The sequence below is a fragment of the Meleagris gallopavo genome, chromosome 13, assembly GCF_905368555.1.
Source record: "Meleagris gallopavo chromosome 13, MGAL_WU_HG_1.1, whole genome shotgun sequence".
Classification (NCBI taxonomy): domain Eukaryota; kingdom Metazoa; phylum Chordata; class Aves; order Galliformes; family Phasianidae; genus Meleagris; species Meleagris gallopavo.
This window is the reverse complement of record NC_139416.1, coordinates 16,285,389-16,311,113: the sequence shown is the minus strand read 5'-3', so window position 1 is coordinate 16,311,113 and position 25,725 is coordinate 16,285,389. Positions and strand designations below refer to the sequence as shown.

General features: G+C 37.3%; 1 protein-coding gene across 1 annotated transcript in view; it reads right to left on the bottom strand.

The window, feature by feature from the left end:
- Nucleotides 1-25,725, bottom strand: part of USP10 (ubiquitin specific peptidase 10) — a 44,380-nt gene that overhangs the window by 5,047 nt on the left and 13,608 nt on the right. The window contains exons 2-11 of the mRNA XM_085235353.1: nt 23,067-23,135; nt 20,542-20,587; nt 15,547-16,572; nt 11,371-11,462; nt 10,914-11,023; nt 10,425-10,480; nt 8,909-9,012; nt 8,104-8,203; nt 6,929-7,109; nt 2,825-2,990 (exon numbers count right to left, since the gene is read on the bottom strand). Coding sequence (XP_085091479.1) covers nt 2,825-2,990; nt 6,929-7,109; nt 8,104-8,203; nt 8,909-9,012; nt 10,425-10,480; nt 10,914-11,023; nt 11,371-11,462; nt 15,547-16,572; nt 20,542-20,587; nt 23,067-23,135 — 1,950 coding nt within the window. The remainder of the gene's footprint in view (nt 1-2,824; nt 2,991-6,928; nt 7,110-8,103; nt 8,204-8,908; nt 9,013-10,424; nt 10,481-10,913; nt 11,024-11,370; nt 11,463-15,546; nt 16,573-20,541; nt 20,588-23,066; nt 23,136-25,725) is intronic.

The following is a 25,725-nucleotide window of genomic DNA, read 5'->3' as shown; positions in this document are numbered from 1 at the left end:
TACCAAGTTCTGTAAAGATCCTGAAGAAAATACAGAGAGAAAACTATGAGTTACACATTATTTATTTATTAAATATTGACTTTTTTTTTTTTGGTTACAACCAAGTAACCCAAAAAGTTACTGTCTGGAAATGTAAAACTGGGCTCAGAATTGCAGAACAAAAATGTTTCCCCTTCCTAGAAATTCTGAAGTAAAAAATAAAGAAATAAATAAAAAAAAAATCTCCAAGTAACTGCTTTAGGCTTCTCTAAGTTTCCAGATTCAGAAAAAAGCACCTGTATCCTCTTTATGGTAAATCATACTCTTCTCCAACAGAGGACCCAATTCTACTACACAGAGTGGAATAGAAAATCACTAGGAAAAACTATCACTCTTCCAAGCTTGAATACTAAAACTTGGCTCTCATGATACTGAAGCAAGCAGGTTTTGTAGGGTGCACAATTTCCTCAGGGATTTGAACTGATACTTTTTACAAGAAATAATTTCACATTTCAAACAGAAATAGTCTCCACAAACTGTAAAATCTCACCTACATCTTAAGGGTTCAAAATATGCCTTTCTGCATCCAAAAAACATCTAACCACTGGCAACAGTGGCAGCTTCTCTGAGTCTTAAGAGAGGGGTTTTTTTTTGTGCTTTTTGTTGTTTTTTTAAACCAGCAGGCCAAACAGGGCCCTGTTCTTTTCCACTCAATAAGTGCCTGCTGGCACCCACCCGTCCATCTTCCAGGAATAACACGCAGAAAAAGAAGCTCTAAGGCAGACTCTGAAAGAGAAGATGTGACAAGAAGTGCACACAATTCTCCTATGAACTTAGGAGAGTTTGCATATTCCATGCGTTCTAGCATGGAACAACTGCTGTTTTTATGGAGCAAACCTGGAGAGGCTTTATATAGAGAGAAAATATTCTTGATTCAGAAAGTTATCACTATTTGAAGATTTTCCTGGAATTGAGGCTTCTCAAATCTAAAATTTGAATTCAACTTTGTGCAGAACAAACCAACCAACCCCAAATAGGTCCAAGCCCAAACCAAGACAGGAAGACACAGAAGAATACCAACACGGTGGTTTAAGCAGCTGCTGTTCTCCTCTCTCAGTCACTGAGTTGGTGTTTAGGAATGCACGCCTGCACTTCAGCTGTGCCTCACCTAGAATCTCAGCTTAGATTGCTGCAGATCACAGCAGCATTGTGCTCTGGTGCCAGGCTGAGGAGCAGCAGCTGAGGACACAACACATGTCCTGCTACCCTGACCACCAGCAGACCTGATTTCTGGTAGCAACATCACCAGCGAAAAGTGCTCCAAACGTTTGTTTAGTGAACAGTGAGTCATTCCTGAGAAAATATTTGTGTAAGCCTTGAGAAGCAGTCTGAGAACTCCAGAGAATGTGAAGACTCCTTCAAAGGAGTTTGTGGAAGGTAAGCAGGAAAAGTAAACGAGAAAAGGCTAGCTTCTTACTCAAGTCTTCACTTCTGTTACAAAATGCAAACAGGTCTGCAAATAAGAAAAAAGTCACTTCAAGTTAAAAATTAAGTTTTTATATGTATTTGGTGTTGAAATGTTCAAGACAAACTGATCTGCAAGACCAGAAAGAATCTGAATGGCATACAGAGCAAGAGAATGTCATTCCTCTTTAAACACCTAAGGAAACACCTATATAAACACCTATTTATTTTCAAACACTGCAGGAGAGACTGATGATTTCCTCCTTACATTAACACAAAATTCTTATGATTAAAAAAAATAAACTAAGAAGTCATTCACACATTTGGAAGATTATTCTTGCTGAAACTATGGCTTATGCCCACAGCTTATACAATTCAGACTTAAAAAATCAGAATAAAAAATAGAGAGTAATAATAGCTTTTTATTTTTTTTTTAAGCTTGGTCAACAGTTTCTGAGTTCCCCATACGGAAAATGAAGATGAAATGCTTCTTCATAACATATTTTGGCTTTCAGGACTTTGCAGATAGTAATTTTCAATGCATTCACTGTTTTCACTACAATTTGTAACATAAGAACAACTCTTTTGACTTAACTTCTTTTGAAAAAAAGACTAAAAGACATAATGAATGCTTGCATTTCTATGCAGCCTCTAAAATCTATGCATACCAGAGATGATGTTTTTTAATTCTATATGCTCTAAGGAGGAAGACAATAGCTCACATGGGAGATGAATTTAATTTATTAACTGCATCACAAGTTCTCAAGGTATATGCCAGAAGTATGTTTTTCTTCCCATGTAGTATTCCTCTATTTTTATCTAATTATTACTATATATACTATACTATATATAATATATATATTATTTATCTAATTATTACTTTTCTATACCACATTGTTTGCAAAATATAATAAGGCATCAGCAGAGATGCACGAGGGTGCAGAACTGCTGCAAGATTTTTCTTCCACAGCTACAGCGTGCTTTCAAGCAATGCTCTGAAGAGCTGCTCCTTTTAGTAAGATTCCTGGCAATCCCCAGGAATCAGTATGTTAAGACTAGCTAAATGCATTTTACTTATAATAGCACATATCATTATCACAGTTTACTCTGTTAATTTAATAATATACTCAAGTAAAATCTTCAGAAAACATAATTCACAGGCAGAGTTTTGTTTAAAGTTGGTTCTCTTCCTTGAATGCCTTTCACTGTATGTATTCAGATGTATTATGTTTTACTGCTGCAAGACACCAAAAAGGCTAGCATCTTTTTTATTAACACGAGGAGCAAGAGTTCAAGAAACTATTTGTAAACCAAGAGCTGAGTAAAAACCCTTGAAAGAAATTTTAATATTTGACTGTAAGAAGGGGTCAACAGAACACACCTCTTGCTTGGTTTTTGTGGTATAGCCCTGGACAGACTCTCTTGCCACCAAACTTTCCAATGCATCCTGGACGGTGCGTATCTTGTCAGACTGGATATCCAGTTGCAGGGTGAAGAAAGGTTGCAGCGTAGCAGATTCTTTAGAACTCTGCTGGTAAACAACAGATCTACGGAGAGAGAAAAAACTGAATGTAAAAAAGGGAAGTATTTTTCAACAGTACAGAAGCTTCAAGTAAGAAGAAATCAGTGTCCACCTTGCTAACTCAGTTGACTGTTAAACCTGAACAAAACATACAAATATTAGCTACAATAGCTGGTATCCACTTGATTCAGTAGCTTGAATCTGCTTTAATGCAATTAAAATCAGTTTCATAACTCCTTAGAGCACACTGAATGGAATTATATTTTAATTATTTTATTTATGCAAGGATTAAAAATTCTGGATAAGCATCAGACATTTAAAACTTTAAGCAAAGAAGCATTTGGCCATGCCTTTAAAAGTCTTCAACGTGGGACACATTAGAACATATTATGATCAACTTTACTGAGTTCCACCTGAGCTTTCAGATGGTTCCAACTTTTTATTCCGAACTGAAAAAAAAAAACCAATTATATATTTCACAGCACAGTTAAAGTTATTTATTTTAAAAAGTCCCAAAAATTGGGAACAGTTTACATACATACATTTTGTAAAGACTGTAAAAACAAAGCTTTAAAATCAAGTTGAAGCTATACCTAACTGCATTCCTACCCAGGGCTCTACCTTTTGTTTCTCTACTGCTAACCACAAAAATACCTCTGCCCTATGAAACAGATACTTCTGGCAAGTATGTTAAGGAAGCCAGCTCTTATTGCAGGGAGACTTTAAAATCATCTCAGCTCACATCAAGTTTCTGAAATTATGCTTTACAAACACATGATCAGAAATGCAAAGTACTGATCCATCTCCAATTTATGTTTTGCTGTAAAAAATTACAACAACTCCAGATTGTGCAATTAAAACACATGATTATTTCAGTCACTTCACTGTGTCCAGTTTCATAGCCACTTGAAATTGTTTGGTTAGATCCTGCCACATGAAATACAAACTATTCTCTGTTGAGGATCAACGTTTCCTTCTCCTTCCAACATTTTCCATGTCCAGACTTTGTCCACGCATCCCTCTCTACAGAAATGGGAGACTTTTGGAAAAACCATAATGTTAACAACATAGGGCATGAGATAATTTTTTGTAGGGCATTCAGCTGCAGCCTTTCAGCAATGTGGCTTGGTGAAGATTGTTTTGTGCAGTGAGACAGCTCACTCTTCAACCACATCACTGCACTAAGTGCACTCTTCCTGTTTCCCCTGAAAACTGTCAAACATGACTCAAGAATTTATTTTCTTTTGAAAGCAGTACTTGCATTGAAAAGTCCCAGCTGTTAAAAATATGATTTTACACAGCTGAAGAAATAAATTGCTTATTATATTCTTAAGCTTATTCTTAATTGTAGTGCCCCACAAAGCTTGAAAGCAGTAAGATAATTAACACAGCCGTAATTCCTGTAGGCAGGCTGAAATTTCTCTCAATCATGTATGAAATGTTAACATACAGCTGTGATTACTGCCAACTCCTATCAAAAGAGCTCTGCAATTCAGGCAAAACCCCAAAGCAGCAACACACAGTTGATGCATCTTTGGACTAGCAAATACATACCTTTCAGAGGAAAGACAGCATATGAAAAACAGTACCATGTTTATTTCACTTAACGCTTCCTCCTTGGCTATATTTAAGGACAAAACCTTCAACACATGGCAAGAGCAGTGTTTAATAAACAAACCCTGCACTGTGTAAGTCTTGCTGCTTTTGGATACGTACCCAGCCCCTTTTTAAGCTAACCATTATTTAGTGCAATGAGCACTAGAGAACTGCTACCAAATCCACGGATTAAAGATTAAATTACTAATATGGATGACATTCTGAAAAGATAATACTAAGGAAAAGCTCTTTTTTCTTTTAGTTACTAGGACTGAAATGGCAAAATGTCTTCAAAAAGTTATACAGAAATGGATTTGACAGCAAAATCTTTATTGGACTTTGGTTTTCCATAGCTTAATTGTGGATGCCCCATCCCTGGAGGCATTCAAGGCCAGGCTGGATGTGGCTCTGGGCAGCCTGCTCTGCTGGTTGGCGACCTGCACATAGCAGGGGGGTTGGAACTGGATGATCACTGTGGGCCTTAACAACCCAGGCCATTCTATGATTAATTACTTAGTAGAATAATTAGAAATTTCTACTGGTCACAGGAAAATGCATTGTCGTCAATCTCATATACTGCAAGAGCTCTGCAGTCAGCAGTATTGTTTCAGGATATATATATATAATTTTATTATTTTTTTTTTTTTTATGAAAACAGGCACTGCTCTCCTACTATATATGTTTTTTCTTTTAGAAGTGCTATTTATGGAAGTATTTAGCAGGCCTCTAACTGGTTTGTGAACTAGCTTGTACAACATACTTCAAATTCACACAAGCTGAAAAAGCAAAAAGGACTCTGCATACTAACAAACCAGATCCTGACAGAACTGTGCATCTGCACACTTACACCTCACGCTGCTTTAAAAAGTAAATTCTTTAAACAATTACACCCTGATAGGCATCTAACAGTCAAATGAAGACCCAAGGAGTACTTAAAGTCACCCAGGCCAAAAGGTGCCAATCCACACCATGTTTTCCATTTCAGGCTTTTTCCATTTCGCTCCTTCCAATTTCTGATGCTGTCATTTGGTAGATTTCTACCGACATTTCTGCATTCAACCCTTCCTATCTCCACCCTCAGCCTCAGAAGAGGAAGCTTTCCAGCATCACAACAGGAGATGCTGCTTCTGCGGTAAATGGTGTGACCTAGTTTGGAGGCTAAATACAATGGGTGTGGTGGAAGCAGACAACAGATGTCACAGTGAACCGTGTGGTTCTGTTGCTCACTGCAAGTTTTTTGCCTTTTTCAGTATTACCTCCACATTATTTGTCCTGGATTTTTACAGAAGAAAGCATTCTCTACGTATTCCGAATTTAATGGAATCATGCATAGACCAAGATTCCAATCGTGGTAAAAAAAATACTATGAGTGTTAACAATACCTTGGGTACATGGAGATACCATCAATGTGGAATTGCAATACATAAAATGCTTGCCTGCCAATTTTTACGGAAAATATCATTTTATTTGCCAGCTGTCTGACTCAAATCCCTAAGGAATAATTTCAGCACATTTCATAGTCAGAAGGTATGAGCCCACATTATTCACACCTCTCAACTGAATTTCTGGCAACACATGGAGTCAAACACCAGCAATTAAGCGTCTGCCTCCAATTTAAAAATAATTCTTCAAGTCTAGCATTTTTGTTTTGGAATATGCTTTTAGTTATGTGTTTACATTGCTTTCGTTTTAAATTATACATTTCTCCAAACAAGCAGTGAGGCATCCCTTTTGAAAAATACTCTTTCACTATCTACTTTCTGCCTTCTTTTGGAATCAGACCTGAATGTAAGTAATGGCCCACATTCTTTTCATTCCTGTACCATCTTGTAGCGATTTACATTTTTCCAAACTTCTTTCGCCGTTAACATTTTATTTATTAACTATTATACGTAACTTCTGTGCTTCTGGGAAGCACATGTGTTTAAACAACCAGAAGTTAACTATTTTTATTATTTAAATTCTTTTCCGGACTGGGTTTAACTCTCAGCTAATCTCACTATCCATGGAGTGTGGTCACAAGAGTTGGTGTACAATTTTTTGGAACTCTTTAAATGTTATTATCAACATACAAAGCATATATTTCAAACTCCACCTCAATAAACAATTCAAGAGCTTTGTTCAGTAAACAGAGTCAGACTCTACAATAATTCAAAGAATCTTTTGGATCAATTTTTTTTTTTATTATTGTGACCTATCTTGGATTCACTTGCTAACAAATGCTTCATAGTAGAAATGTTCATCTTTCAAGTCTGAAAAAATTGCTTTCTTCCATTGTGAAAAACAGAGCAAGAAAAACAGAGGAAGAAATTACATGTGAAGGCAAAGCAAGCTACAGTCTCAACAACTTTTTCATAAGAGTACTACCTTATGTGACCACCAAAAATATCAGTTATTGGAGTCTGAACAAAGTCAGCCTGTCGAGTGACTGAGGATTTGTTGCGAGGTCCCACTTGCTCCCATTCATCCTCACTGCCTTCTCCTTGCTCATCTTGCTCCTCTTCCTCATGAACAGTCTGAACCTCAGGGCCATTGGAAACAGAGAGTTCTTAAAGTGAAGAAAAATAGTTTTGTGTTTATTTTCTTTTCAAATAAAACATGCAAACAGATATAGAACTTAAAAGGAAAATAAAAATTATTTTCAGAAGATAAAACATTTTCAGAGATTACTCAGATTTCATAGGCCATAGAATTGAAAACATAAATGAGAATTAATATATTCCTGGCCCCCTCACATCTGGGCATATCCATGCATCAACAGAATGCAGTTCACTAATGACTGTATGTAAGCAGCAGATGCAGTTTTCTAATAAAGCTTCATATATTTTTAGTTATAAGTTTATGGAGTAGAAAAATAGAAAGTGAAGTGTTACTCTGGAAGCATAATTATGGCATTATTAAATACAACTTCTTTTCTGCACAGATATTTTACAGAGAACCCAAGGCTTAGCAAATATTGTCTTTTCATGTGCCAAAGTCAGGAGGTTAAAGAAAGCTTAGCACACAGCCAGAGAACAAAATACTGAATGATCATTTTATATCATAAAAAATTTCTACCCTGCTGAAGAGAAATTGGTAACTGGTGACCTGAACTCTACACTTGGCTAAGGCTAACTGTGTTTTGTTTCATTTTTAAATGGGGATTCAAACATAAAGCCACTGTAAAATAAAACGGTATTTCAGACTACATACAAATCCAACACTTATTTCAAAGAAAACTTTCCTCCATCTTTGTCAGTAAGACTTTTGAAATCATTTACTATGCTGTTTTGAATTAGTCATTAGTCTAGAGCCTCTACTTCCAAAAAGAGATCTTCATCAACAGATGCAAAATGCACTTCTGTTTTCAATCTACCATGGAGAGAGCCTAATCCCCAGTAAACAATCTTAATATAAAAATGAATCCTTGAAAATATGGCATTCCATCCCTACCTCAACATCTACTCTAAAAACTTCTCTATATTACATAATTAACGTAAAAATAGGGGAAACATTTTTACAGATACTTGAATGAAATAAAATTTGCAATAAAGAAAACTAACTTTCATTATGTGGAGAGAGAAGTTTCTTTAGGGTCAGCATTTCTTCATGTAGTCCATTGAGAATAAATCCCAAGTATTCTTCAGCATCCTCTTGCCTGCCCTGAATAAAATGTTTCTTCAATAATTGAAAGCATGAAAATGCCATATAATGTAAAAGCAGATAAGACATTCAACTCCTGGCTTTCCTATTAATTTTGCAAACTTATAAGCTACTTAGATTACAGTGTTTTATGAAAGTCAGAGAATATTTAAGTTTTACTATAATATCTGTTCATTCTTACTTTAAAAAAAACAACCAACACGAGTTAGTAACCTACCAGGACAGCAAATACTTAATAAATGTAAGCAAGTTCATATTTGTGCAACTTCCTTTGAAATTAACACCAACAGCTGCAATCAAGCCCAAACCAAAAGACAGTCTGGGTCATTATCTGTCGTCCAAATTGAAACTAAACCTTAAGCAGTGTCTTAGCAGACCTCCAACCATCCCATGCTGAAACCCAAGCAGAAACAAACAACTGCACATTTCTAAAATAAAAACCAATGTTATCTTCTCTATAAAAACAGAGGTTGTCCTGTTCCACTTTTCTCACGATTCTGATACACCAAACTGTGAAACTTATTCTGATAAACACCTTCATACAGTGTAAGGCCCATGGTAGTCTAGTATAATTACAATGAACTACCAACTGGTTGATTTTAGAGATACTTTGGCACAGAAAACGATGTATGGCTTTTACATTGTTCTAACGATAGCAACTGTCTTGTGATGCAACTACAGAAGTCAAAGATTTTTAAGCCACACCTTCTCTGACAGACTTGACTTGATAACCGTCAGAAGTCTGTAAATATACGTAGGTTCAAAGGCAGCTCCTGGTCGGATGTCCCTCACAATTTTATCACCTAAAGCTGCAAGATAAAGAGAAGTACATATAAGTAGCAGCATATAGAAGCTTTACTACATTCTACTAGCGATGCGTGAAATAAACTTAACGGATTTTGGAACCCAAAATCATCTTCTATAAACAGTTTTATTAGTTTCAGCCAAGTAACTCAAGTTCAGGATCCTTAAGACAACTCCTATCCACAACACTTTTCAGAAAGCAGCATTCTACACTGACTTATTCATGGTCTGGAAAACTCAAAACTCTCTTTTTATATTCAACACTATGAAGATCACAAGAATATCTATAACATCACACACAACAATAAAAATTCTCCTTCTATGCTTCTATGTTTTTTCTATTTAATTCTTTTGCTTTATAGTGTTTATAATTTAATGGATCACTTTTCCTTTCTGCAAGAAGAAAAAAGGACAAAAAAACCAACCAAGAAACACCATGACCCATTTGACATAAAAGTTCAACCTAATGGCAATAAAAGGCATCAGAAAAAAATACTTGAACACTAAAACACAATTAAAATGACCTAGAAGTAAAGTAAGTTGCATAAGACAGTAAGATTTGTTTTACAGAAACAAAACTTTAAAACAACAAACCACAGAAATGTCTGAACTGTTTGGAAATCACTGGAGCAACCAAGTCCTCATGGTATTTTCTTATAATGTTACATAAACACATTCCTGAAACTGATTTTTATTTCTATAAGTTTGCAACATAACAGCTTTGCTTTAGAGACAAAGTAATGAAACTTATAAGAACGTACTTACATTGAAAAATACTCTATTCCTCACTATATAACTGTCATTGACCTTAAAGATATATTATCAAGAACCATATACTCTCAAAGTTTTCACATTGCTATAGTACACACATAGGATGCAGAAGAATTAAAAGCCACTGTCTGCAGGCACTCCCTAACTGCTGAAGAGGTTTACTCCAGTCCTTCCTTGTTCTGAAGTCATGTGAGTGTTGAATAGTTAAGAAAACACAATTGAGCAAGCTGTTAAACAAAACAGCTGGAAATGCATAAAGAAAGAAATGGAATAAACACAGTGAATACCAAACAATTTTGTTAGGAAGGGTATGTTCTCAGAAGACATGCTAGCAATTAAACAAACCCTTAAATAAAGCCCTTAAATAAACCTATTCTTACTGTGCTTGCACATTGGATCTACCAAACACAAGGCCTAACGCATGTGATTTCTTTATACAAAGCACCAATAAAGAAAAACAAGCCACTGGCAGGAAACTAAGAGCAAATTGAAAGGTAGCAAGAATACCTGAAGGGCTGAAAACCCACAAGGGGAAATCAAGCATCAGTATTTAAAGGTCTGAAGTACACCACACTGTATGGATCCCTACCCCAAAACTTTCCAATTGTGTTTTTAAGATCTTTTCTTCCCCCCTCCTCCCACTCACCTTGTTTTGCTTTAGGAGGTACAGGCATATTAGTGAACTCATTCATTAAACGAACACTGAAACAGAACGGAAGGAACAACTACACATGAGCAGCATGTTAAGACTTAAAGGGAAAAATCATAAGATTAGATCATTTTTATTACAGACAGCCAAAAATCCTAGACTACCAATACAGAAGTCCAAATAAAGTTCAGACAAAAACTAAAGCCAGACCATTGCTAACATGCTGAGATGGGAAACCAGTTCTCACAGCTCACTTTTGCACACAGAACACTAATTAAAAACTATAATAAAGCAACAGTAAGTATCTGCCTTCACAACTCAAATATAAAATACTAAGTTCATTATGAAAGCCAAGTGTCATTAAAAAAAACAGTCTTCTGTATGTACAATAGAATTCATCAACTACAGTAAGCAATCATTTCTTAAGTAATTCTTAATGAGCTTAATCAGATCATGGATTTTTTTTTTTTTAAAGAAGCTACTTACAAACTGTCTATCATTGGTGTTGACGTACACGGCCGTTGTGATTTTGAATACATTGGAATGGACTTCATTAAATGATACATTGGAGGGCAAGCAACCAAGGCTTGCAGGGTCTATGCAGTGGCATTAAGGAAATATTCAGAAAGCAACCTGTGTATTAACCAAATATTCAATCATATTAAAGATTATATGCAAGCTTAATTCTTAATCCATTAACTAGAGTGGAAACATTGGATGGTGGAATACTTCACAGTGAAGACGACTGCAAAAGCTGCAGGGAACCCTGGATGCTCAGCTCAGTGATCCAACAAGCCCCTGGACTTTGTAGATGCTGACATTAAACACTTGAACAGTATGGGAAGACAAAGGCTTTTCTAGAAAACTTACCAGATCAAACCAGGAAAAAAATTAGAAGAATTAAGCACATTTTTATATATTCATTTTCCCAAGGTAAGGATACAGCATTGATGTAGCACCAGTTTCCTTTGTTGATCAGCCCTCGAGGTTGCAAAGACACTGGTTTATGTACTAGTTTTACATTTTCCAGTAATTCTGCAGAATAAGAAACGGTACATTTAGCATCAATTAAATGCACATGCTAGCAATCAAAGCAAGTATTTGCTGAGGCATTACAAAATAATACACATCAGTCAACAAGATTCCCAGAAACTTTAGCAAGTAAAACTGCTATGGAAGTATTATCTTACAGATTTCAGTAGACATTATCTTATGGCACAAATATCTTAAGTGCAAACAGCATAGACAGATATTAGCATACCTTTCTGAACAGTGTTTTATTTACTGCTTCTAAAACCAACAGGATTACACAATAACACAGTTCTTACGGTTTTCACACTTTTGAATAGATCAGCAATGGCACAAGTTTAAAAATGAGAAATCATAGCACCTAAGTTTAAGTCTGTCACAGTTATGAAATGGAAAGCAATCACGGGAGCTTTTCCTAGAAGTCTGACCTGTTGTTTGGGTACTTAAATAGAACCTGTTTAAGGAAAATATTGGATTTGGCACATTTAAAGTTTGGAAAAGATGGACTAGCAGTATGTGCAACTACACAAAAAAAAATTAATCAAATAATCATAGCAATTCCCTACTGGGAGGATTATTTGGTTTTATAATAAACACAAGGGCTTCTAAAGTTTTTCACCCAGAGGGTGGTGAGGCACTGGAACAGGTTGCCCAAGGAGGCTGTGGATGCCCCATCCCTGCAGGCATTCAAGGCCAGGCTGGATGTGGCTCTGGGCAGCCTGGGCTGCTGGTTGGTGACCTGCACATAGCAGGGGGTTGGAACCAGATATCACTGTGGTCCTTTTCAACCCAGGTTATTCTATGATTCTAAAGCCATCACACTATACACCACATGAACGTAAGAGCAGGCACCATTCACTAGAAGGCATAAAGCAATAACCAGGTAGGAGCAAGGAGCAGAATCACAAAGCCCATGTCTTTCTGCTTCCACTTTCTAAGACTGCGATCCCTGCTGACAGTAATTCTGATTAAAACCAGAAGACAAATCTCAGTGCTCTTTTATACAAGAAACCTGGCACCTGAAAGGGCACACAGCACAGCTATAGATGAAAACTCTTCCACATTGAAACACATTTGCCATGAAGTTATTAACACTCAAGTATTTCAGAATACATTACTAATGCAGCAAAGTTTGAATGGTGTGGACAACACATTTAAATCTTCTTAAATATAATTAATCACTATTGAAAATTAGGACAGAAACAGTGAGAATAACTCTTACTTAACATCAATCAATACCTTTTCAGGTTAAGTGTATTTTTCCTCCTCTCCTGTTACACTGAATAAAAATATTACTATGATTTTAGCATCCTCTTGTGGTCATAAAATTGCTTTCTAAACAACGTCTAAAGCAACTGCAGTGAGTTTTCTTTCAACACAAAGATTTTAGTTTTTCATGATTACATTCCATACCACATTTTCATACCACATCTAAAATTAGGCAGTAATATTTACAAGAGCATCACAAGAAGGCAAAATACACTTACAATCATGAGAAAAGTTTCTTAAAGTGTCAGGACTGACTATAAAGCACACATCACTAACCAGAAGGAATTTACATCCCTTTTGTTGGTACATAATTATGAAACATGGCTTTGGTTTGAAAACAAACCTAGAACAATGTTTCCATGTTTACTGTAGCATTGAATCTTTGTGACAAATGAAGCTATTCTTGCCTTATTTGCTACAGTCTTCGGAAAGCAATGAATCACTGCAGTCTTCATGAATTTCTTTCAGATTTTTGATGTTAGAGCCATAGTCACTCCTACAGTCTCTTCTGAAACAAATAAATCCAAATTTTCTATGCTTGCTGAGACAACATGGTTTTTGAATGTTACTTCTCTCCACCACAGCTGCATCTCCTTACAGAACTAAAGTCTGAGGATGTGCCAACTTCTTCATCAAGTCCCCAACAGTAACAACTGTTCTAAGAGTTCTAAGAGCCATCTTCAATCTTTTCTACATAAATTGGTATTAACACAAACTGGAAATATAATTTAGCCTTCAACTTTACTAGGGACATGTATGAACTCCCTAGGATTTACAGATCCTTTTATTCCCTATGACTATTACTAACTATTCTTCCTTCATACTGTCTGCATGCACCTGATTTCTGTTCTGACACATCCTTCCACACTTATCTTTATTGGATTTTACCTTTAATTTAAAGCACTCCAGATTTATTCAAGTTTTAACTGTTTGTGCTCTTCATGTGAAATTCTCCCTGAAGCAAAACAAACTTTATATGCACTGTAATTCCATCATGAAACACTGCAAGGAAATTCAACTTACAATATAATATTGAAATTATGTAATATGAAATTAATCTGTCTGTGGAAAAGATGTTTGTGTTCTTGTGTCTCAAGCACCTGTTCTCAAATAAAAGCTGTACAGAAGGGCTTCAGAGCTCCAGCAGAAGACTTCCTACTTTTGCTTGTTGAACTCAATTCACACCTGATTTGTACTTCTTTATGTGTAAGCAAAGCAATTGATGTACTTCTTTCCAAGCAACAATAACATAAAAAAAAAATAAAAATAAAGAAGCTCCCCTCTTTCCACAGAGCAAGGCACTGTATACATGGGATGTACATTGTTGAGTTTTGTAGTGCCTGTGATCTAGAGTATAACTCCTACCTAAATTAACTACAATGAGAAGATGGATTCCTTTCCACTGGAATAGGATTGATAATCATATTATTCCTCTTCAACAGTGAAGGTATAAAAGAAAACTGCATAGGGATACTGCTATTTCAATAGATAGAGACAAAAGAAAAGGCACTGCTCCCACCTGGTGGCAAAAAACTGTACAGAAACAGCCAATGCCTACAAAGTTAAAGCTGCAGCAACCCAGACAAGCCTACAATTGTGGTAAGCAGTTCTACTGTTAAGGTTGCCATGAAGTAGACTTAAGATTCATCACCATCTGACAGCTGAAGCTTCTGAAAGCATGAAATACTCTGCATGCACAGGTTCTTACAAACCACCATACTTTGATGCAGTCAACTGCGTTTGTGATACCCAAGTGAAAGAGATACAGAATTAGCTTCCCTCTCAATTGACAGTCATAAGCTGTGAAACCATTATTGAGTGAACAAGTGGATGAGAGGCAGGTACACACTGCAGGCTGTTCTGAACAGAAATCTCCACATCAGCTTCCAGTTGCAGTAGAAGAATGAGCTTCATCTTGATGTTGTCACATGTGAGCTGCTGCTGTGCTTGTAAATTAACTTCTGGCATAAATCAGTGGGATTTCACACAAGGCTTTCCACATGGACTATTTCACAATTTCTAAATCATTTTTTCTGTGTAGTGACAAAACGCAATTAACAGGCTATTTTTCTTCATATTTTTGCAGTTTCGGTTGGAAAACAATCACATTCATGTTCTAGTATTTCTCATTACAACCACAGACAATACCACCAGTCCAAGCCTTTATATCACATAATCTTTCTAAATGTACCCTTTGGACAGTTTCTTATGATTACCCTTTTAACAGGCAATGATAGCACTGTTTCTGAATAAAATAATATACTTTCAAATGGTTAAAGATAATTCTTCACTATTTGGAAGACAGATCATTCCAACAGCACATTAATAAATCCAATGATTGTCTCCTGAGTTGGAATTTTTGAAGCAGAACCTGTTTAGCCATCACACTTATGCTACTGTAAGCAATCAGGAATTTCAGCTACTTTGGTATAAATACATTAACACTTTTTGCTGCAAGGCATTATACACAATCTGTACTGGATAATATGACACAGGCTTTTCTAACATGCCCTCCCTGTTACAATATCATATACCTGAATGCAACTAGTCTTTTTTTTTTATTTTTATTTTTTTTTTAGAAATCACAGATCATTTGAGCACACCATTTGAAAAGCAGCAGTACTTTTACTGCACCTGGCTCAAATGATAACATCTTGCAATATTTACTCAGGTAAGCAGCTCATTTAAGTTACACCTTCCATAGCTGCATTCTAACAGTCACCCTAAGAACCTTCTCTATCAATAATGTACACTCCTGTTTACAAGCAAAGTTAATAGTACTCTTCTAACTGTAACATCCACTCGTGTGCAATAACTATACCTGCAATCTTTATGGCTACAGGATCCTCTGAAACTGGAACAGGCCCCTCTTTGACTTCAACCTGTTTTTCAGGGACCAGAGTAGATGTGGCAGGAGGGGTATACTTAGTCTCAACATAGACCACAGATGTGGAAGCAGAGGGCTTGGAATTGTGAAAAAGACTAGCCCACGATTTCGCAGGCTGATTAACAGGGACTGATCCTGCAACCGTGGCTGTTGCCTCAGTAGTAGGTGAAGCTTCCTCAGGCTTAGCTTGGTCTGAGTCAGTGCTTTCCACAGTGTGCAATTCTACCCCATTGGCAGCTGTGTCCTCACCAGAGGATTCAAGTGTTTGTCCATTAGTAACGCCATGACTTTCAGTAGTATCAGTACCAGCATAAGGCTGTACAACAGCTGTCCTTAAAGGGCTATCTCTGCCAGTCTCTGAGGGGATGCAAAACTGTTCAGAATTAGTAACCCTGCATACCTCAGGCTGCCCTGCAGTCCTGGTATTGTCTAGTGCGCTAGAAACAGAATCATTAGAAACAGCTTCATGAATGAAGTCCACAGAATTGTCCGGGCTGTTGCAAGTCCTTGGTGTGGCCAGAGAGGGGATGTCCCCCGTCAGTTCCGTATCCTCAGTGCCGATACTGTTAAGTCCAGAGGAATTTGCGTGGCCATTTACAAGAGCTTCTGTGGGAGCCATGCCATCACTGACATCTTCCAAATAACTGTAGTATCCAGGGGGTCTTTTTTTCTTCTTTTTACGCTCCCTCTGTCCAAGGCCTCCAGACAAGCCGTCATTTTCAGCATTAGAACCACTATCCAGAGTGAGGGTTGGGTCAGAGAACTGGCAGTCAATTGAGTTGTAGTTTGTTTCACCGAGACTGTCATCAGGGGTTTTCTGAGCAGGTGCACAACTGAGAATGAATTCTGGAGCCTGAGGATTCAGAGTGCTTGAAATACTGTAGTCGGTGTTATTTAGTACAGAAGATTCCGTTTCGATAACTTCATTAACACCAAATTCAATTCTCTGATATTCCTCCCCTGAATAAAAGAAAGTAAACCTGAGTTACTGAATGACATCCATCAAAAAAAAAAAAAAACCAAAAGAAAAATCAAGAAAAAAAAATATTTTCCTGCAACTCAGAAAACAAGCGACCCTCCTTCAAACAACAAACATTCTTTGAATCAAGCCTAAAGACCATTTCTAAAACATCACTTTCCTGAAATCTATGGAGCATTTCTTAAGCTGAGTTTGTAATTTTCAAAACCACTGCGCTGTTTGTGCAAGGAGCACCTGTGAAACTGACCCACCAGGAGCAACTAAAACCCAATGACATTAGCAATAATCTGAATTATATTAATTACTGAACAAGTGCATACAGAATACAGTGCAATATTTAACCCCACATTTCTTCCAAAGCCAGCTTTTCCAACAGAAAACTAGAAAGCACAAGCCTTTAAAAACTATCTCACATTGTTTCTTTTCCCTGGCACGTAAAGATTTATTATAATCATCACTAATTGAAAAATACTTTTACTTGTATGGAAACAATGTGATTGCAGCTTTTTGAACTCTCTGCTCATCAATAATTTATCACATTTTATGACAGCCAAATCCATGCCTATGACAGTGATGTATTTCCCATCTTGAAATCAGTCTCATACAACAGATAAACCCCAATGTAAGTCAACATTCAACTCCTATGTACAGCCAGTGCTGAAAAATTGGTGGGTTGCGTTTTATGAATTCATCCCGACATCTTCTTTAAAGAAATGAGACAAATACTCCCATAGTAAGCTGCAATATCACTATATATTGTCAGTCACAAAGCACTGCAATTTCATGGAACTCAGTTATACAATGCATGTGCACCAACTACAGACTTACTTAAAACTACTTCCATGAAGAGAGAAAATGAATGAAATTTTGGCATCTCAGAATTGTTAAAGGTAAGCCCACGTTGTAGTGCTTGCTGGTCATTTAGTTTTGCAGGTCTTTCTATGATACAGATGTTGCTGTTTCAAGGACATTTTTACATCCTATGTTCCCTCAAAAGATGTGAAGCTAAAAAGCACATCTCAAACTTCTAAGACTGTTACCTAAGACTGTTATCTGTTATTTTCCTATGGAAGGACAGTGTCTGGAGAATATTTTGATACATAACTGTCAACAAAACTGTTCCAAAACCTCTCAAGTGCAATCTAGAGAAATCATCTGGGAAAAATATTAACTGAAAAAAATAAAATAAAATAAAATAAAATGGTGAAACGCACAGATTTAAATAATACCAAATGAAGAGTAACACATATTTAATGTGTGCTGAGGTCTGATACATGCAATAACAATACTACAAATTAACAAACAAACAAAAAAAATCAAGTAATAATATATCATTTTACATGATCAGCATCTCACACAATTTTCAAATACAATTTCATGCCAATATAAAAACGTAAATACAGATGTTAATTGCTTTTCTCTCAATGCTTTATTAACCAAATGAGAAGTAAACACATCTGATGGCTCAATCCTGCTGCCAGTTAGACTGAAGGAAACTTGAAAAGAGAGAGAAAAGTCTCCTCATAATAATTTGATTACTTTCCTAAACGGTGCTAACAAGAGCCTGAACTTCAGACCTGCTTAGCCCTCCCCATACACTTGAATGCATTTTCCAACACCATGCCTATCAAGCCACCTTTCACCAATTAATTCTGCAATCACTGCCTGTCACCATGCAGAAGAGAGGGCTTAATTCTCTCTAAAATCAGCAGCTCAGAGGCAGGGAGGTGGAAAGATGCTGCTGATATCCACCTAAGAGGGAAGGGCTGGGAGATCTCAGGCGTCACCTCACTGCTCAGCAGCAGCACTAAGTGGCTCACCAGGGCTATGCACAGGGTGACTGCTCACAACCAGTCACTGCTTTGTTTGCTTGCAAATGCAGGGCATAGGTTTTAAGGGACACTATTGCTGATTAGTTCATCTGCTTCTGTAGTAACTTGTTAGTTCACATACAGACTGAGAGCTAGTTCTCTACCACTGGTGACGTGTAATACTCAACGGCAGTAAGACTGAATGACTGCACATTTCAAATTCCTACCAATTTCAAGTGATCTGGGACTTCTGTTTCTTCTTCAAAATCTCAGTTTTAAAAAATAACAGTAATTGCTTTGAAAGAAAAATAGGTTTCCTTTTGTGAGTTAAGTCTACTACAGCCAAAAGTGAGAGGTCTCAGGCATACCCTCCTCGCCAGCTCCTCCTGTAAGCTTCCAGTACCTGTGCTGTCCAAAACTAACCTGGCAAAAAATAGTCCAAGAGAGTATTTTCTTCTGTTCTGGTGGACTAATCAGCTTACTATGGACTAGACAATCACAAGAGCCAACCCAGGGCAGGAAGAGAGCAGAAAACAAAACATCGCTTATCACTGCAGCAGAAGGTTAATTTAGCTGAAGGCACAACATGAACTCTGTTGAACAAAATCTAGCCAACAGCGTAACTGATATTCCAGCATTAAATACAAATTAGGAGATCGCAAGCAAAGAATTTAACTTCACACCTTGCAGCAGGAATTAAATAATAAGCAGCAATAGCTACCCTATAGTTAGTCTACAGGTTGCCTGGCAGAAGCTCATTTGCCACAAGATCATGTAAAACTCGTCTGAAAAATGAGAGGTAATTTTTTTCTATTTGTTTTGATTTTCCACTTGGCTTCTGGGCAATTTTGTTTCAATCCAGTTCAGAGTACAATTGGTGAATGGACTGAAACAGATGCATCTGTCAGGAACAACATGACAGCATATTGAAACAAGTATCAACAAACGCTTCCAGGACAACGTCTATGTACAATAACCAAAGCTGTGAACACAGTACTAATTAGACTGAATATGAGAGCTTCAGCTGTGATTCGATTATTCCTAGTAAGTATTAACAAGTCTTCTAATTATGTAATAAAATTAAATACTGAGATAAGTAGAAAAAATTAGGCTACGGGGTGACAACGTGGTCAGTACGTGTGGTCTCCATGTAATTACAAATCTTCTGCATAAGCACAGCATTCCATTTTAGTTGCCAGTTTCTTCTGCAGCCACCACAGTGATAACATGCATGCACAGTACAGTGCAAGCCTGTTAAAGACAGTTCTCAGGCAAAACCTAATTCACTGTCATTACCTAATCTCAGGGTTGGGAGGGACTCTCTCAGGATCTAGGAATGATCTGAAAAACATTTGTACAAACCAACTTTCTGTACAGCTTGTTAACATCAAAATCTATGGTTTAAATCCATAGTTAGACAAAGCAAGGTATGACTGGGCACCCCTGCCACCAGTACCAGTCTGGACCACCATAAAGCCCTTTTAATGAACTTGTCAAACTCCTACTTAAAATTACTTGGGATCCTAAAACTAGTCTTACACTACATATAAAGCTGCCTGATTTTCAACAGTGCTTCACATATGCTTTCAAGCAGGGCCTCTTTTCCCTTTTATAACTTATTTACATTTAAATGCAAGGTCAAAGTTGCTAAGCATAGTAACTCATTCTTAAACATGTGCATTTGGGTCTTCGTAAGTACTTCTGAGAAATGTCCAGTTAAACATTTGGATTAACTGGAAGAAGATCTGGATGACACTTACATCATTCTCTGGGTAAATCTCAGCTTCCTTTATGTTCCCTAAGGTTCACAAAAGAAACTCCACTAGTTTCTTCTGTACAAGTTCACCAGCAAGCTCCAGCACTTCACAGTTTTACAGTTGCATTCTACACTATTTGAGCAGGATGTTAAGATTGTGACAGCACAACTGAGAAGTACATCCATGCTGATCAGCTGATGTTTAACAACGTCTTCAAATAGTCCCATACAACATATGGGCTTAAAAAAAACAACCTGATGATATATCTGCTGAGTTCTAAAGAAAAAAAAATTTAAAGAGAACCTGCAGTAGTTTTAGGGAAAGTTTCAAAACCACGTTTTCAGAAGTGGATGTTGAATTCTCACCATGATGAAACACTTACCTGTGGACTTAATGCCGCATGAAACGGTTTCATTGTAAGGGGGAAGCTGTATAAAGAAATGAAACAAATTCTCATTAATGACAATTTCATTTGAAACATCTGGATACTTTAAGAATAACCCTGCTGTTAAGGTCTAATTTTCTGAGTGTGTCTTGAACTCATGGTTCTATATTTAGAAAATCCTGTACTGTAGCTTCAAGTGTCCTTGCAGATTACCACCGTTACTGAAAGATAAAGATTATCTTGGTTACACATCATAGGCTCATCATTCTAAACCACTTCACCTCGCAGTATCAAGATGCTCCTTCATCAACTAACTCAGTACAATTTTAAAAACAAGAAAAAAAATCTGCTTCAGCTTTCACTTGAAAAGAAAAGACAGACCATGTTACTCAAGAAAGGATAAAAACAGAGCTTTATACAAAAGGTTTAGGTGTGAATATCTGCTGACTCTTGACCTGGTTCAGCTACTAGCTGAAACGCTTCAAGGGTAACATTCTACCTAACGAAGTAATTACATTTAACAAAAACAAGTACTTCTGATGATCATTCTAAGCATAACACAATCCCAGCACACAGAAACCATCTGGATTGTAAACTACTCCAGTATAAAACACTGGCATCGTTTTACGGACTTAAAGACTGATAGAACCTTTTCTATTGTATAATCAGAGGTGGGCAATTTCTAATCCCTCCATTGCCTCCCCCTGGACTTCCCCAGCAGCTGAATGCCTTCTCTTGTGCCTGCCATTAAACTGGTTGCCACTGCTACATAGCAGCCTCACAGCTGCCTGGAGAACAGCTGAACTCCTTCTCCAACGGGAGACATCGTGCAGTTTGATGGGGCTATAATATTGATCTAACAGCACAATAAGTTTCAAAGGCATCCAGTGAAGTCTTTGCTTCCACAGAACTGAAAATCCTTACATACTACCTATTTAAAGCACTGTGGACAGTGGTCTATCAGAGGTAGCTTGAAAATACTTCTATAACTGCATTACTAGCAAGCACATAACAAGGACATATATTGTAAAATCCATCTGTAAATAACAGAACATCTGAGTACATCAAATTTCCACATCAAAAATCAAAATGGAAGACAGGCTCCAAGCTGTTAAAACCTATTATCTAAATTAGCACTGAACACAGATTATATGTATTTTTACAGTTAAGAAAAAAAAAAAACCTACCATTTAAATCTATACCCATCAGTCCACAATGAAACTTGTGGTTCATTCCTTTTTCTGATTCCAATGGCTTAAAATAAAATAGCAAGTAAAAAAAGACTAAAAAATACAATAGCCCACCTACTGGTCACTATATATATCTGGTTAATCACCACCATGTGTACAGAAGAGATTTCTGAGTTTCTTTGTTTCATGCAACTGGGTCATCTGAATAAATTCAGCCAACTGATATCTGAGAGAACACATGTTCAAAAAGTTACTTCAGAAGAGAATTATGGACAACTTTTAGCTTTAATTAGTCTCTTGCCTCTGACAATAGGTAAGTAAGGGACTTCAGAAGGACACCAGCAACAACAGGTGCTGGGACTCCCAGGGCTGGCACTGTCCTCAAACAGAATGTATGTCAAACACCACTTCAGTTTTATAATCTAGCTTTTCTTTTCCATCATCCAGATAATTAAAACATTGAAGTGAACCAGATCAAGGACAAATTTAAGGAACATTGTTCATCAGTTTTTGTTTCTGACAGCTAACCAGCAAGCAGTGCTCTTGAGACAGGTATTTGAAGCAGTCTTGCTTCGTTTTACGCTGAAGGTTCATGCCTCCTCAACATACTTTGTGAGAGTAGCTTTAAAGAAGCTGTATTTAATGGTGAGGAAACAGTAATAAAAACCAGAAGAAACATTTTACCTCAAGATCTGTTCTACACTGCTTCCCACCTCCCAGAGAAGACACAAAACTATCCCTAAAGGCAAGTAGAAATTATCTTTCAATTTCTGACCCACTGCCCACAGCCTCTGAACACCTTTATTACTGCTAGAGGTATACCACACTAGTTATACATTCTCATTTCTCAGATCTCATGCACAGCCCTTTTGTTTTTAGAGTAGGTTTGATAATTAGAGTTTCATTTGAAAATACTTAAAAAAAAAACAAACAAAAACAAAAAAGAGCTTCAAAAGGTTCAAAAGATTTAGAAGTTTACCTTACTCACAACTAAGAACACAGCTGAAAGTTATCTACATTCACCTCTTAAGAAATAGGAAATAAAAAGGCAATTAAATGGAGGTAATAGGAATGAATAACTCATTTTCCACATTTTATCACTACAGTGTCAGCTATTGCAGCTCTGAAAGATGACAGGAAGAAGGCAGAATAATCCATTTCTTATTTCTAAAAATTGACTTAACATCCACATACATGAAAAGAAGACTTCTGTTCAATATCTTCAGTTGTAAATTAGAAAGCTAAGAGAATGATAAAAATCGCAGAGTTATATTTCAAATATATGCCAAGAGCTGCAGCTTTAAAATGTTGATAAGGAAAAGTAGACCTTACCTCAACAGAGCAACGTGGAGTCACAAAGAACTGATTAAATTCATCAGGGCTGAACTCCCCAAAAATATACTACAAATAAAAGAGAAAAAAAGATTTTTGTTAAAGAAGGACTTACATTCCGTGCAATTCATATTCATAGTGAAGTGCCATGTATTTTAAGATACTGGTAAACAGAATGGCTCATGTGTTGAAAGCCAGAAACTTACCTGTTTGCATCCCAGCCATCACTCTCCCTAAGTCTTTAGCAAACTATTTCAGTCACCAAAACTCTACACAACGCATTTTCCTTCAGACAAGAGAGGCATCCACAGCATGAGCTCCAGCGCAACCCATGATCAATTCTAAACCAGCAAACATCGAGTGAGACACTAGAGTTGTGTCAGCTCATATAAGCCCCACACACAACCAGTTTTACCTTCTAGAACAGCACAGATACCTACACATCACTTCACTTCCCTGAGCAATACTACTACTGAGAGAAGTTTTGATGAGTCACGTGGAGATGAGATGGGATCTTGCTCTCTTATCCACGTATATTACCATGGATACTACAGAAACCAAAATACGTATAGTAATGTAAAAATACTCCCAAAATTACAAGATTACAGTAGTGAAAAGCTAAACTTCATTACTCCAAGAAATTCACAAAATTTCTTTTTAAGACAAAAATTAAGCTTGCTTCTGAGCAAAATCACACAGAACGGCCCAGGTTGGAAGGGACCTCAAGGATCACGAATCTCCAACCCCCCACCCACAGGCAGGACCACCAACCTCCACATTTAATACCAGGCTGCCCAGGGCCCCATCCAACCTGGCCTCGAACACCTCCAGGGACGGGGCACCCACAGCCCCTCTGGGCAGCCTGTTCTAACACCTCACCACTCTCATAGTGAAGAACTTCCCCTGACATCCAACCTAAAAGTTACAGCAAATTACAGTTTAGCACTTAACTGTGTTTTTCAGAAATCAGCAAACCTACACTCCCTGATAAACATGAGCATCAGCTTGCAGAGCATGCCAAGCAACAATCAATGATGCCAACGGCAACTCACAAGGTAGAACAGGAATAATGCTTGGAGGAGAGCCTGGTCTTCTACGAACACCAGATTTGGGAATAAAGCTCTGTCATGACATCACAGAGTTGTGAAAATTTCCTATCGTAATGTTGGCCCTAGACCTACATTTAAAGATAAATAATCCCCAAGAGGCTTAATTCAGAGTTAAATCTGATCTACCTTCCAACTACCCTGCAGCGTATGCACAAGCTTCCTGCTCCAGCTCCCAAGAAGCAATCCTCTCTCTTTCCAGCAGTACATATTTCACATTGCATTTCTCCTGCTGCTCCCCAGATTATTTACCTTTAAAGAATAACCATCAACTTGGCATTAAGAGCACTCAAGGATCCTTTAAATAACTCGAAAGCCTGCTGGTGAACTCCATTTCTGCCACAGATGAAGAACAGTGTGAAAATACTCTCAAATTATGAATTTCAACTATCTTCCACCTGTAGCTAATATTAGAAAAGCAAATGGAAAATGACAGGCTCTCCTGCAGGGGACGGAAGAGGAGGAGACACTGTGGAACTCTTGGGAGAAGCAAATCCACCTCTACTACCTTTCCACTTCCCCACCACTGCTTCCAGACCTCTGCCTAGAATGGAAAAACAAGGCAGTAAACCTGGGGAGGACTGATGGATCTGTTCCATTTTGCAATTCACAATTGCAACCAAATCTGATCATATGCCAGACACATATAATACGTTATTAAACCTATCCAAATGTTGTAATTAAAGGTCCGGAACTAAACTCAAAACATTCTTATGTAATATAAAAAAGCTGTTACACACCAGAATCGGATACAACTACAGTTCTGAGCTCCTATTATCACAATATAAAGAGACCCTTCCCTTTGCCTCCCTCTAAACTAAAATTGTGACATACTAGAACATTATACAAACACTCTGCAGATGTAGTTTCTTTCAAAAGAAGTGTCTATCACTTTTCCAGTGTACTTTTTTCTTTCCTACAAGCTGAGAGTGCTGGATGAGCCCACTGAAACTGGCAGGGATTGAATCCCCATGTCAAGTACATGCCTCCCAAAGTTCTGTCAAACACCTCTTTTACAGCAACACCCCCAGGATTTCTTAACAGTCATTTGAAACACCAATAAAATCAACAATAAAACTGAAATGCCTTTTAAAATTAATCCCTATAATTTGATTACAATAGTGTGAAATATGTCTGCATTCCAGCAAATTTTATGCCATTTTGAACAAAGAGTTCCATCAATAACATCATCTTTAAATCCTTGATGCTAACTGCATCTGTTTGTACCACAAGTTACAGAATGACAATTAAGAAAATAAATCCTCACCAAAAAAAATTTGTTTTCCATAGCACAGTAATAAAAGCAGAAGCACTCTTCCAGCTCTATAACTGATTGCCTTAACCAATCAAGCAACATCTTAACCAAGCAAACAAAAGCAGCGGAAACATAACTCATTCCAAAAAGGGGAAAAATAGTCTCAGAAGACCCCAAAGGATCACAGTGCCTGACCTGCAAACTCTTTCCATGTGGACTGCTGGGGTTTTTTTGCTGTGCTCTCCCTTAAGCACTTGCAAAACATTACCTCCTGCCTGGAATGCAATCCCTGCTGCTG